We start from the raw sequence: 14,688 nt of genomic DNA on the forward strand, positions 1-14,688 counted from the left end.
GTAATTAAGCCTAAATATTTTAATAGATTACATAAAGCATTTGACGAACATCATATGTGACAGGTTTCACAAACAGTTTATGACATTTTACCAATTTCATTGCGTCATGTTTTTAACAATTACGAACAGACTTGCTTTTCAAGGAAATCCCAGAGCATTTGCTTTTTCAGCCTGTGGACGTTTCCACTGAACACCTTTGTCCTGAAAGTTGGAAGTCGTTCTGCACATACTTCTCCTTGCTGGATGGCTAGCGCTTCGTTTTCGACAAGAAATAAAATACGAACCTTCTTCCTTTCTGCTATTTTCCGTCTTAGGTGAACCTAGAATTTTAATGTTGAGAGAAAATATCATGCATGACTTGTCATTATGAGTGAACATTACGGATTTAACAACATCATAATGAAAATGAAATCAATCTACGAGGTAAGCGCTCATTCTTAAAAAAATATGTTTGAATCCTAACCGTTGCTTTCATAAAATAAAGCATGAAATAATATGCAATGGTAGGAAGTTTGGCATTTATAAAAGCATTTTCACACTCATTCATCAAAACTATTTGAAGAGTGATTTTTTAGAAGATTAATTACCTGCATAATTCTGCATGCCACCCTGGTCTTGCCCGAGTTTGTTGGAGCCATCACTATAACGTTTTCTCCATCACAACCCTCCTGTGCTAACTCTTCTTGGTAACCCCGTAGACTTATATCCACGTCATTAACATTCGTTCCAAGATCGTCTTGGTCTGGAAACAAACCGAACGATAAGCTTCAAACATATTTTCTTTAATTTGATGATTATTTCTTACATACTTCCAAAAAATCATCTTGACCAAACTCGCATCACAACTGACACAACCACCAACGTCATCTTCATCGTCCACACTTATATGTTCCTCCTCCGTTTCCTCCTTCTGCTTATCCTCATCATCACCATGATCATTTTCATTATTATCATTAATAAATGCATAAGCAATGCCACACGAATTTTCATTTAGAAAAGTAAACGTCCAATTTGCTTTTGCTGTTGACATTTTATCAATGTTGTACATATGCTTCTTTGAAGAAATATACATTCTAAATAAAATCCTTAGAAGCACAAAGTACATCCATAACAAGAGCTTCCGAGCAGAGCGCTCGACTATACGCCTCTTTCCCTTAAAATGAATAGAATAACTATGTAATATGTGTCTGTGAAAAGCATCACAAAGAGCCAAATTAAAAAGTAAACAAGAAACGCCGCAATGCGACGAAACAAGGTGTCCGATGATCGGCAGTAGAACTTTAGCCTTCGTTGTGAGATTCAGTTTCAGCTGGTATTTTTTTTCGATTTTAGTGACCTTACCTTTAGTGCTCTTAAACATTAACCTAAGTTCCTAAGTCAATCATCGGCGTACAATTGTATGAAGGATAATATGAGGTTCTGTAACCTCATTTTGGGATAGTCCTGAACAACTGTTTGCAGTATTTAGTAAATTTAGTGAATGGTATTGTAGTTATAAGTAAATATTTTAACATGCCCTTTAAATTTAACCGGACGTCAACGCTGGGGCCGAGTAGTATAGCCTCCATATTCTTCGAAAGGTCGAGATAATAATGAAAGCAGCACTTAAACTGCATATCCTATGCTTAAAAAAACTAAATCATATTAATTACCAGCGTTACCTGAAACGCACCTATTTTGTATTTGGCCTAATCATATTATTTAAAGATCACCAAGACCAGAATATCAAAACCTGCACTGTGCTAAACTCACCTGTCTCAATATTGATCTCAAACTCTTTCTCGCTAAAGACCCTTTCCGGTCCAATTATATTTAAATCGTTTCGTATCGTATTCTCATTGTTTCCTGCGTCCTGGACACCTAAAACATACAGTATAGTAATTATGTACAGTCAAAATGAATACTTATCTGTACTTTTCAACATACATCTGCGTGTTTGCTACAATGAAATGCATACCTTTAAAGTTTTCGGAAAACATAAACTTTAATAACGAATCCATAGTTTCTTCTTTAAATGGACACAAACGCACAACAATTAATTTAAACGCACAATAGTTAATATGTAGAAGAATATGTAATAAGAATTGATACTAAATAAACTTTTAAATAGAACACGATGTTACAGCATGTTTAGAACTGGAACGAAAAAATAACAGACTCAACTTTTTTTCTAATAAACAATTTCTCTCTGATATTTAAACCAAAACAGCCAATAAAGAATTGAAGACATAGATAATGACATACGTACTTAAAATACTGTCCAAAATGATTAATTATTAAAAAATATGATTAATACATAATTAATTTGTTTAAAGCAGTAGCACTCTTTTCATGCCAGTCAAGCACATGACTATCAAATTGATTAAAATTGACGTGATGATATGTATTGCAGATCCATTTATTGATGTGATGAAAGTGCAAAATGAAATAAGGATTTTGGTGGCAATGCAAAACAAAATGAAGAGTATGTATGATACAATGACGCGAAGATATAAGCGAATAAAGGAGAAAGACATCATTAACAAATCTAAATCTACTCAACATACCGATTCTAGTAGTCATACGTATGTCAATGTCCGGAATGTTTGCTATTTCGGGTGGACAAATCGAAGAAAGGGGCGATCCTTTACATGCCAATAAAAACTCTTTGTCATAAACTAATCGCTTTCCTGTTGATTATCAAAATATATAAGATATAAGGGTAGGTAAAATTGAATAGAGTTTAAAGATGCACTATTACTCAAACATAACATTGAACATATTTTAAACAATTGATTCAATATGGCAAATAGATAGGAGGATACCGAGTTTAATTTGAAAGAAATGTGCAGAAAACATAGCATGCTACCTTATGAGACCATAGTAGATCGCAGTTAATCTTAAAGCATTCACCAATCATTAAAATTGCGTTTTCAGCTATTCAATTCACGGTTATAATATTGTTAATACTAATTAATAGTTTCCATAAGTGCATTATCTAGTCAGTATATGAGGATGTATCACTCAAAATTTATTTTTGTTTTACATGTGTATGTATCAATTTTGAATAAGAGTGTCACTTTAACTATCTTAATATAATTATTGATGATTAACGTTTCTGAACTTAATTAAAAAAGACATTGTATTCCGTACACGTTTAATTGAGTGTGTTATGTCTAAGCCTTACCAGCTTCAGTTGTATACATCTGAGACCTTGCTTGTTTTACAGTCGTTTGTGTTCCCTCTTTTGGAAGTCGACAATATATTTCTGTCTCATGGCTATCAGTGTTATGCAGAAGTTCTTTGAAAGCCGATGTTACGTCATCAACAGCGGATTTTGCTTTCAAACATGTTTCTTCTTCATCGGACAAGATTGGAGAAGATTGGAGTAATTCGCTAAAGTCAGGGACGTCTTCATTTCCGCAGCTTTTTGCTTCTCCCGATTCTACGAAATGATCGTTGTAAATATTGTTTGTGCCCGCAAAATTGGCATATGAATGGCAGAGCAAATAGTACAATATTTACACTATGTATATACATGTAAAAAGAATGGAATATTCATTCACCCTGATTTGACATGATTCACTGACCGTCTCTAGGCGGTAATCCCATCGTTTATTGGTAAGGCTATTAACGCGTATATGGCCTGTTTGTGGTGTTTTACGTTTGTGTCTCTAGTTCAATGTCGCTTGGGCCCTAATATTGTGCATCTAAAATGGGATCATATTTGATTGTTTTGACCACAAGGCTTGTCCTTCGTAAAAAAATGTAAAACAATAAAGTTTACAAATTAGCTAAGAGACCACACTAAATTAAGTCTTTTTACCAAATGAAGATGCAATTTCTGTCTCGGTCACACAACTGTTTTGTTCATTGTACCTATGTTGCGCCATCAATTCTAAAACAGAGAATCAGTTATACAACGATGCTTACATGGTCGTTTGAGTGCTAATTTTTTGTCGAAGAAATTTTTAGGTTAATGCCTTTTCGTGAATATTTGTCTAGGTTTTGTACTTTCGAAAACAATTGATCTTTTTGTATTAATGTTATTTCATGGTTTCAAAAACTAAAAGCAAAACAAACATTAAAAATTGTTTTTCAAAATTAAGAATATTTAGATAAAAGAAATATAAACAACAAAGGAAATATCTCACTTTTGTAAATGTCAGGTTCCAACTTTTCAGCCAGTGCCAATAAATCGCATTCAATGAGAGCATTCATGAAATCCTTAAACCAAGTCTCTACTCTACAAGGGAGTTTGAACAGCAACACCCAAATAGCTCGATAATGCCCTTTATTGACATATTCTGCTCTTATTTCTTGTGCGTCAGCGTCATTTATAGCTTTGAATCTTTCAAGAATAGGAATCAGTGTTGTAGGATTAGGGATTTTTTCTAATAAATCGTCCACAAATAAATCCAGCAATCTTCTGTAATGCTCGTCACAAGCAACGAACTCCCCTTTCAATAACTGTGCAATTTTGGGATAGCCTAAAAGATACAAACATAATATTTTGAAAACACACAGCAATTCACCATATTCGTATGGAAGTTAGTCATAGAAATCTTATTTTTCGCTTTCATTTAAGCAACATTACGATACAGTATTCGCTAACAATTCAAATGCATAGTATATTAAATTAAATTCAACTGTTACGATACCATTTTCTCCAGCCATAAGCTCATAAAAAGCTACAAATCGTCCAGGGTCGTCAATTTCGTTCATGAAAATATCATAGCCAATTTTGACAGCCATGTTGTCTTCACAGTCTCTCAACATTTTGCGTTGCTCTGTTTCATGAAATAATCGGTATATAATACAGATAAAAGCTATAATTTCCTGAGTCTTCGCATTAATTGAAACCCGACAACATTCATGTAATGTAAACGTGCTTCAAGAAACTCATTCAAGGTGCTGTGTTTGGTAAATGTCACCACACTAAAGTTTTAATATTGTTTTGTTAAAGAAGAGTAGAAAATAAATACACTAATTCAGTTTGCACTCGGGCCGTTTTGCGATGATGTAAATGATGCCTTTCCAAGAGCCTTTAAACGTAGTGATAATAAGTCTTTGACAAGGTTTTATAACTTTAACTGGAAATGCAAACTCTTACCTTGATTAAAATATTGCAGTCTTAAAAAGTCGGTTGGCTCCAAACACAGACAGATATATCCAGAAAAAGATTTCAAGTTACCTTTAATAATTTCATCGTTGCTGAAATCTGAAAAAAATACAAAGAAATACAAGACAACAACAACAACAACAACGTGTATCTTGAATTAACATAAGAACAAGTCATCACAACTTCACTAAGTAACTGCTGTTAATTTTACCTACCAGACAGTGAAACGTGATTTTTGCTAGAATCGTCATGGATTTTTAACTGTGTTTGGTTTTCATGAGCCTCTTGTGGACTTAATCCGCTGGTAATATCGTCTCTTGCAATAACTTTAACAAGTGTTTCTTCTGTTTCCATATTCAAATGGGTCAGTACTTCGTGATCAGGGTATCGAGTAATGGATTCTTTTAATTGAAATTTATCAGTTTCGCTTTTATCCGCAGTTATCGCATCATCTGTCTGACTGTCACTTCTGAAGGTTCTTGCTTGTATGGCTTTTAAACTTGTAGTATCATCATTGACGCAGGGAGTCACAACTGCTTCTTTGTTTTGCGGCAGTAGCATGTCCACAATTTCCATGCCAAGTTCGTCCAACTCAATCTTTAAGGTATTCGATCCAAGTTCGTTAGGTTTGCAATGAGAGCTGGCAATTGGTTCTGAATTCAAATTTGTCATTTCCATATCCGTGTTTGTTTGTTTGTGCTCCCCACTGTCAATTTCACATTTTTCAGTCACAAAAGCATTTGGTTCCTCTGTTTCAGAACTCATAGAAACGTTGCTATCTCTTAAATTGTCACTCAACTGAGTGTCTTCGTTTTTCTGCACAACAATCTCTGCAATATGTATATATAATATGAGACGTAGAAACTTGTTACCACTACCTGTATGATAGGAATTTTTTAATTCATGGGTTTCACATGTTTACTGTTTAAGGCAATATTATAATTGGAAACTAGTTTACTGGCATGAATAAAATGATTCACGCTTTAAGAATAATCAAATCATTTATAGCGGACAATGTATTAAAAGCACTGCTTATTCAAAGCAATAACCACACTGTTACACCTTTTGCAGTTCATATTTTGTGTCCGTTAAGAAATAACATGGCTTATTATTACTGTTGAACATATCCGGCTCCAGTTTTTCCGCTACATCGTTATATCCATGGTCAATCAAAATGACCAAGAAATCTTTAAACCAGTTTTCCTTTCTGCTTTGTAATCTTAAAAGCATTTCCCATGCTGCAACGTCCCTGCCGTGGTTATGCGTTTCAGCTATAATCCTCTGAACATCTTCGTTCGTTATAAGTTCTCTTGTAAGCAAGGATGGTAAAATCTCCGTTGGATTCACTACTGGAACTATTTGATCAGCAAACAGTTCCAAAAGTTTCCTGAAGTGTTCATCTGAAGCAACAATTTCACCCTCGATATATCGGGCAATCTTTGGATATCCTGCAATAATAATACATGGCTTCATCATCATTTCACTCTTAAGTACCTGGCAGGCAAAGACTTTTACATTTCAATTATACTGAAAATGAGCGCTGATTCCCTTTCGATTTCATTGCAAGTAATATTTATAGCTTAAACCCGATCATTTATTTATAAGGGCGTGTGTCTATAACTCAAGTTCACTATAGTTTGTATCCTTGTCTTGTGCCACTAAACAGGGTTTAGTTTTGAATTTTCGACTACTGGGCGTGTCCCTGTAGTTAACATAATAATACTATTATTTGTATTATGTATTTTTGTCTTGTGACGTTTTGTGTCCCTAGTGTAGTATATGTTTGGTCTCGACCAATCGGCCTCTAACAAGCATCTTGGTTACAGTTAAGGATCCTTTGCTCTTCACTGTAGGCTCCATTTTTCATTACATATAAGTGACTATCCCATGTTCACACCTAACTTTTGTCATTTATGATAAAGCATTTTATTCTCAATAAAACATCATACATTATTTGTATAAAGTATACCGTTTTCGCTGGCCATCAGCTCCCTGAACGCGGTAAAACGCCCGGAGTCCTCTATGTCATAGATAAGCATTCGCAAACCGAGCTCAACAGCTTTGTCAACGCTCTTTCGGGACAGTTCAAATATCTTCTTTCTTTGCTCTACACAGAAAAAGAAACGGGCGAAAAACATGTTGGTATCAATGGCAGCAGACCGAGCAACATAGAAGCATCCGATAGAAATTATGAAAACCGATTGTAAATTGAAACTGAGATACGTATGCAAATAGTAGGACATTGACGAATAATCTGGGGCCCACGGGCCGGATACGTTTTGGCTGGTACTTAGGTTCAATTATTGAATCACCCGGTACACGTCCAATACAACAATACAGCAATAAAATACACAATTATTTTTCTTAAATGTATTTAATGTATTCAAAATATTCAAAATTGTAAACATATTAATTATGAGCTCACATAAACAAAGAAGGCAAATCCATATATTTTTTGACAAATAACCAAAACGATTCCAAACTGTATAAGACATGTTGGGTTCACCGATTAGGTACAATAACTGTGATGTTTCTATAGTGAGTGTATTGAGCATGCAGGTCATACACCATTTACAGCAATAGTGAAAACCCTCCCCCACAGTGAGAATGCCAGTCCTGTACTACCTTTAAGTAATATTTCGTACTGAACCATTTGCCATTTTTCTGCCACTTGGTCGTTGGAGCTTAAGGGGAGATATAGCATGTATTAAAAGGTTGCGTCTTGATTTTAAAAATATAAAGAAAACTTGTGTCTCGCTATTTCTTTAAAATTTATTTTTTAATGTTCGTTCGTTTGATGATAACCCATCATCTCTGAAACTTTTGGCAGGATAAAAGAAAAGTTGCAGTAGCCTGTACTTTATAGGCCTTTAGTGTATGTAACAGTACGTTACCATTACATTTAAGGTTAGACTTTTGTTTTAAACGTTTGACTTTCATCATTATTATTACTTGAGTGTAGGATTATTTAAAGGTACTTGGGGTGTTAAACATTACTTTCAATATTCACAGTAATTGTATTATTTTGTTTCAATGTTACAATATTTTAATGTTCATGGCCCCCATATTTCGTTATTATAACTTTTTGCGAATTGTAGATAGTTTGCACTTCATCAGCGAGTGATTGCGATGCTAATAGGATGTACTGTTCTTTTGTGTAAACGATAAGCCATTACAAATGCCAACATGTTAAACAGATATGTTTAATTGTATTTCAATATAAGGCAAAGACATGCATGTTTACAATGTAAATGATGATGTTTGCATGTATGTATGGGTCAAAGGCAACATACGTATAGTTCACTTGGAGCATTTTAGGTTTGGGTTAGCTGAAAACGTTGCACGTTCAACACGTGAGGACAGAAAACATAGTAAGGACAACGGGTGATAAAAATTACAATAATAAACTACTAGCTTTAAAAGTGGTCCCCCTTAGATTATAATTTGATAAATCATAAAACACTCATACATAAGCGTATCTGGCTGGGGTTTTCGAAAAGTAACCGAGCTCTCATGGATATCGAGCTGCTGTATATGTTTGATAGAGATACAAGAGGGCCGTAATGGCCCTAAATCGCTCACCTGAGTAAACGTTTTAATCCGTTGTTACCATAAGACAATGTTGCACACCAAATACCTTAGCTTTGTGCCATTCGGTTTCAGACAAGAATATTCTAAGTTTATTTCTTTTATATTGCAACATCACACAGGTAAACTTCGAGGCATTTGAAATTAGGGGCATAAATTGAACAATCTTAGTTGCGGGCCATAAGACAATGCTGCCCATCAAATATCTAAGCATAATAATTGTTCGCAAAACTGAACACATGGTCCAAATTTCATTGCCATAGCTTCGAACATAAGAAAGTACATCAAAAGGTATCCTGTCAATGTCAGTATTAAAATATGTTTACAAACTTTTAAAATGAAACTCTTATTCAAAATCAGTACATACACATGTATAACAAACATAAATTTTGAGTGATAAACCTTTAAAGCTGCACTCTCACAGATTGAACGTTTTGACAACTTTTTTGTCTTGAAACGAGCCAATTTTTGCGAAAATCCATGAAAACCAGTTATATAAGACTGCTGACAAAAATAGATCGCGGAATTTTATATTTAAGTTCAAAAATTGATGTTTTATGCATTTTTCTTAAACCGTTAGTAACATTTTAAGCCATAACACATTAATTTTCGTACGGAAATATGAAAATCTACCATCTGATTTTTTGTCAGCAATCTTATATAACTGTTGTGCAGATATTTTCGCAAAAAGTTGCTCTTTCAAAGATAAAAAAGTGGTAAAAATTGTATATCAGTGAGAGTGCCGCTTTAACTAATTACTTAATAATGCATCTATGGAAAATATTAATAACTGATAACAAGATTGTAACCATTTTTTTCGACATTTATTCATTCTTTTTGGTAAATGAAAACTATTGTTTTATTTTGGAAAAATCTTTTTTGGGAGTAATAGTGCATCTTTAAACATAGTCCAAATTCCATTGCAGTAGCTTCAAAGATAAGAAAATATCTCAAAAGGTCACATTCAAAGTCATCCAAAACATTAATATTTGTCCGGCTTGGATAGGTTCGAACTGCTACCTTGAAACCCTCAAGAGATTTGTAGTCCTGTGCTTAACATCATAGGCGTAAGAATTAAAATTAAAGAATTAAAAACATGTATTTAATTGCTGTATAATGATAACATATTAACTCTTGTAAAAAAGTAAGTTACTTTCATCAAATAGAAAAGTAAAGGGAATAAATGCTTCTGGATGGAATCGGACCGCTACCTTTAAACTCTCAAAAGCTTTTTAATCCTGTGCTTAACTACATAGGTTTTACCATCATAAAATTGAAGAGTTTCGAGTTGGGGTTTCATTAGGGGTGAGCTACCTTAATACACATGAGAAGAGTATGGTGCTTCTGTACTGCTCTTCCTCTCATTGATATCTATCTATATACTAAGTTTTATTTCAATCCCATCAGTAGGTTTGAAGTTATGGCCCGGACAAGCACCAATTATTAAAATGGTTAAGGGGAGATACCTTAATGAGTATGCATGATAGGATTATGGTTCTTGTGCACTGCACCTCCTCTCATTGGCATCTATCTATCAGTTTTATTTCAATCCCATCTGTAGTGTTGAAATTATTTTCCGAACAAATATTGAAAGAAGTAGTTGTAGTAGACTTTGACAGATTTCCGTATATAAATCTCCAGGGAAATTGTGTAGACCGGAGTGGCGCCAGCTTTGACCCAATGGGCATAAATTTAACTAACTTGGTACAATACCACTATATGATGCTGCATACAAAAATCATGGGTATGGGCCCTGACGACTTTATCACGTTCACAAGCAATTGTGTACAGACGGACGCACGAACCACGTACACTTGCCCTTGGCCAGTAGAGCTGAAAATCAACTAACCCTCTTTAACAAAGGGAAGGACGACCAACTACACTCTCTGAGTACATTATGTGTTTCTTTAACTATACTTTTAACACTGTTAACAAAGGCAAGGGAAAGTTACACAGAAAATAACTGCACACTCTAAAAAACAGGTTGTCTCTTTTAGAATGTAATTTTTGACTTGGCTTCAATAACTATTTTAATAACTTCAAGAGCCATAATCTAGTCATGTATTGGCGGATCTGTATGGTTTAAAAAAGGAACCTATCTCTAATAGATATCTAACTACGGTGTAAATTTGAATGAGAAAAAATTGAAGACTTTATCGCGTTCACAAGCAATTGCATACAGACAGACGCATGGATGCACGGATGCACACACTGACAGGGCATAAGCTCTTATGACTTGTACACTTTAAAGAAAATCCCGAATACATTAAGGCAATATTTCTTCAATAACGAGCAACATTGTTTTACGTTTTTTATTCAATTCGAAACGAAAAATATTTAACTTGCATTCCTTTATCATATGGATTAGTACTTAAGACATTATAAAGGAAAGAATGTAGCCTATTTTTTAAATTATGTAATATTATTTAAATTCTTGATTAGAAACTAAGCTTTTCTATCGTGTTAAACAATGTGTAATTGTAACATTTTTCACATACTTATGATTTAAATAATAGGATTTGATTTTCTTTATAATGTGTGGAAGCAATGTAACATCTGAAAATTGTTAATGTTTAGATAAATGATCCGATAGTGAGATGCTATTTCAAGGTATAGTTTACTTTACCCAAAACAACTTAAGCTGTCACTGGATGCGATGAATACCCCCACTTCACCACCTTATTGTAATAAGAAGTATCACTGGAATGATGTATATTCATTGGATGCCTTATGTCTGTGAGAAGGCATCACTTAAGTTAATTGTCCTATTATATAGAAATAACGAGCTTAACATCAGGGAAATGTCATTCTTTTGTTTATAAGTATAGCATAGTTTTTAATTGAGTTGACTTGTACAGTTGAAGTCAATGACTTAACAACATATAAAGTTCTGAAGTGAAGTGAATCTCCCGCCTAATTAAGAACAGTATCATCTACGCCTTTAGACTAAGGAATATGAAACAATTGACAACAACTTAAACAAATCCCCCGAATTTATGGTTTACGTGCACTCCATTTCTTCAAAATGAGATATATTTGTATATTTAGTTTGAAGACAATACCTCAAACACTTTTTAAGGAAAAAAGGAAAAGTATGAAACTTAACAAAGGGCCAATAACTGAAAAGAAACTGCACCAAGGGTCATGGTTCTTGTTCACTGCACTTCACCTCAACGAGATATAACTGTATATTATGTTTGTAGTCAATATCTCAAAGCCTTTAAGTTATGCTCTAAACAAAAAATAAGTATAAAAATTGCTCCTCAACTGCTTAGCAAAGCAGATTGTGAACACATTAAAGCCCATCCAATGCCTATTATATATTGTAGATCAGAGGTCATGGTCATCACTAGCAGATTAAGGGTGGGGCGCACCCGGGCCCCCCCCCCATCGTCCAAGTTTAATTTTTATTTCAATGTTAGAGAAGAAAAGTAATAAAATACGCCCTAAGTGCACCATTTCGGGATATAAATTGTTGAAATGTTCATGGGGGAAGGAACCCAAAAACCCCTATGAGGGAGGGGCGCAAGTAAAAAGTGTATGCCCCTAAGTTACGCCCCCTCTCAAGTCGAATCCTGGATCCGCCCCTGGTCACATAGGATGGACACTAAAATATGGCCATTCAGTCCTCTGATATTGTTTAAAAAGTAATAATATGATATTTCAATAAAATTCTAAGAGTTAAACTTGAAACAATATAATCATATATGCAAAATAAATATACATCATTCGTGCCAACAACACCAAGCCCTTGCAGTTTAACCCTAATTCAAGTTGAGCCTTACAAATTCATTTGTAACCAATACCAACACACCCTAAATTATTCATTCCAGCCACCCCAGAGTCAAGTCAGTCACAAATAGAATGCTTATAACAATGTCATATAATAACTGTTTAGAATTGATTTATATTTTAAAAGAGTATCAAAAAGAAGCTTCTATGAAATTTTAAATTTTGATCCTTTAAAAAGAATTATAAAATTAAATAACCTTTTCAAAAGGTAAAAGAAATGAATACATACATTTTGGAGTCAATGTATTACTTTAACATAACATAATAGGCAGTGAGCATATTGGAATTCAATCTTTACCTATAGGTAGTATTAATAATATTTACATTGAGATCCTTATATAAAACATACATTACATGCTTATGAACAGTAAACCATGGGCTACATTCAAAATAAAACACATTTCTAAATAGCATACATGATAAAATGGATATGACATGCTTTGTTTTGCTTCAGACTTATAAATATTTTCAGTAGGGGCACAATATAGTATATAATTGCACAAAAACATGCTAAGAACTTTTTTCAGCAATAAGCAGATTTGATTAAAAAACACACAACATTTTCAGGTAACGTTTACATTTATTCAATAGTGGGTAATGAGGTTTTTAGATATAAATTACACACTAACAACTAAAATTAGGCTAATTTAAATAGAATTACACATTTAAAGGTCAGGGGCCATGATTACTAATTGTCTCAAGTCTGAGTTGAGACTCAAGTGGCAAAATTGCAAATCTTTATTATATTGAAACTTCCTTCTACATGTAGTTAAGTATCAGAGATGAAATTAGCTGAATTTTATGACTATTTGAAGCTGACATAGATTTTTTGTACAACAAATGGAATATAGATGATTCTTTGTAATTTAATAAAGGTGCTTTTCTGAGTCTGAGTCTAGACTCAGGCTTGAGACTGTTCGTTGTCGTGGGCCTAGATAACGGATATGTATTGAAATGGGGGGTGGTATTGGTGGTCCACAGGCTTAACCAAGTCAGCTTTCATTTAAACTATTTATGGCTTAAATGATTAGCTTTAACTTCAAATTATCAAGTTATTTTGACATACCTTTGCTATAACATTTCAATCTGAGAAGATCTGTTGATTGAATGAAGGTGCGAATATGAGGAAGATATGCCAGAATATTCGCCTTGATAATGTCATCTCTGGGCAAATCATCAATACTAGACCCTTCAAGTTCTGCCATTTCTGAAGACAGATACACCATCTACTAGTATATATACATATAACAATTAACAAAATCAAGTGATTTTAAATTCATGAATAGGGTTTGAAGGCAGCCGATACATAGCAGCATGTATGAACGTAATTGTTCATTTAAATTTTAATTGTTAAACAGTGAGTTAACGCTACACCAATCCCACATTAAAGTTAGTGTGTGCGATTTCCAGGCGTGACTTGAGTTCTACCATTGTCAGAAAATGCTCTTTATGTCAAAAATACATCAGCCTCTCTAAAGTTTTCTACACTTGTCGTTATTATGTATTTTAACATTAAAATAAGATCTACCAACGCAAATATTTTAGTAATCTGTGGAATATAGATATAAAAGCGTTGAAAACTGAATCCATCATAAATTATAAATACACATTTACCATAAACAATACTGAAATACAAAAAAACCTACATGAATGGTACAGAACGAGCCCAGCAGGCAACAATTTCAATATAAATATCCTGGCTAAGGCCGCTTTATTCTGTATAAAGTAAATAAACCCGACACAAATCAACAAACACAAAATTATTTTTTCGTCTGTCAAAACATAATCTTAGCTTATTAGTCCAATTCACTACTTTGGAAATCCCCAAGATTTAAATAGATTGTTTTATTCCGTGAGAGCGGTGGTAGTATAATGCAAGGCCGGGTTAAAGTATGGTAAGTGTTTGCGATGACGTGTCATAGAGATAAATTTAGATTTTTAGAAATAAAACGTACTTTCACTTTCGTTTTAAACATGCCTTGCAAACGCACACACCAATGTTTTGTTTGTTATGTGAATTGAACTCGAGTTCAATATAAAATTATTTTTGGTGGTTCAAGGAAAATTAAACTTATAAATTATACAGTAGACACTGGGTGACACAACATCCGATTCAGTAAAAAATACCCAATCCTAGATCCATGTAAGTCTTATTTAATTCCACTTCGGACTTGAAATGCTTCAGGATATTTATTCAGTATTTGGTA

General features: G+C 33.8%; 1 protein-coding gene across 2 annotated transcripts; it reads right to left on the reverse strand.

Moving 5' to 3' along the window:
* Positions 1–606: 606 nt before the first annotated feature.
* Positions 607–14,688, reverse strand: LOC128211525 (uncharacterized). Of its 2 annotated transcripts, XM_052916420.1 has the most exons (13): positions 14,128–14,688; positions 13,548–13,688; positions 7,071–7,208; positions 6,217–6,549; positions 5,317–5,931; positions 5,093–5,200; positions 4,641–4,769; positions 4,134–4,469; positions 3,806–3,877; positions 3,167–3,424; positions 2,547–2,669; positions 1,753–1,852; positions 607–742 (listed from the first exon to the last, which is right to left on the reverse strand). In XM_052916420.1, the coding sequence occupies exons 2-12, from the start codon at positions 13,684–13,686 to the stop codon at positions 1,836–1,838; spliced, it is 2,268 nt and encodes a 755-aa protein (XP_052772380.1). In that variant the 5' UTR covers positions 13,687–13,688; positions 14,128–14,688; the 3' UTR covers positions 607–742; positions 1,753–1,835. The 2 variants fall into 2 exon arrangements, with proteins under 2 accessions (XP_052772380.1, XP_052772381.1); XM_052916421.1 differs by lacking the exons at positions 607–742; positions 1,753–1,852; positions 2,547–2,669 and adding an exon at positions 3,570–3,689 and having other exon boundaries at positions 3,413–3,424.

The sequence above is a fragment of the Mya arenaria genome, chromosome 12 (assembly GCF_026914265.1).
Source record: "Mya arenaria isolate MELC-2E11 chromosome 12, ASM2691426v1".
NCBI lineage: Eukaryota > Metazoa > Mollusca > Bivalvia > Myida > Myidae > Mya > Mya arenaria.

Bases quoted from the DNA above. Each gene is read 5' to 3' on its own strand.
- LOC128211525 (XM_052916420.1), bottom strand. From the start codon at position 13,686: ATGGCAGAACTTGAAGGGTCTAGTATTGATGATTTGCCCAGAGATGAC. The intron at 3,878-4,133 runs GTGAGATATTTC...TCTCTGTTTTAG, and splicing joins GGAACCTGACATTTACAAAA to AATTGATGGCGCAACATAGG. The intron at 2,670-3,166 runs GTAAGGCTTAGA...GATAATCAACAG, and splicing joins GATGTATACAACTGAAGCTG to GAAAGCGATTAGTTTATGAC.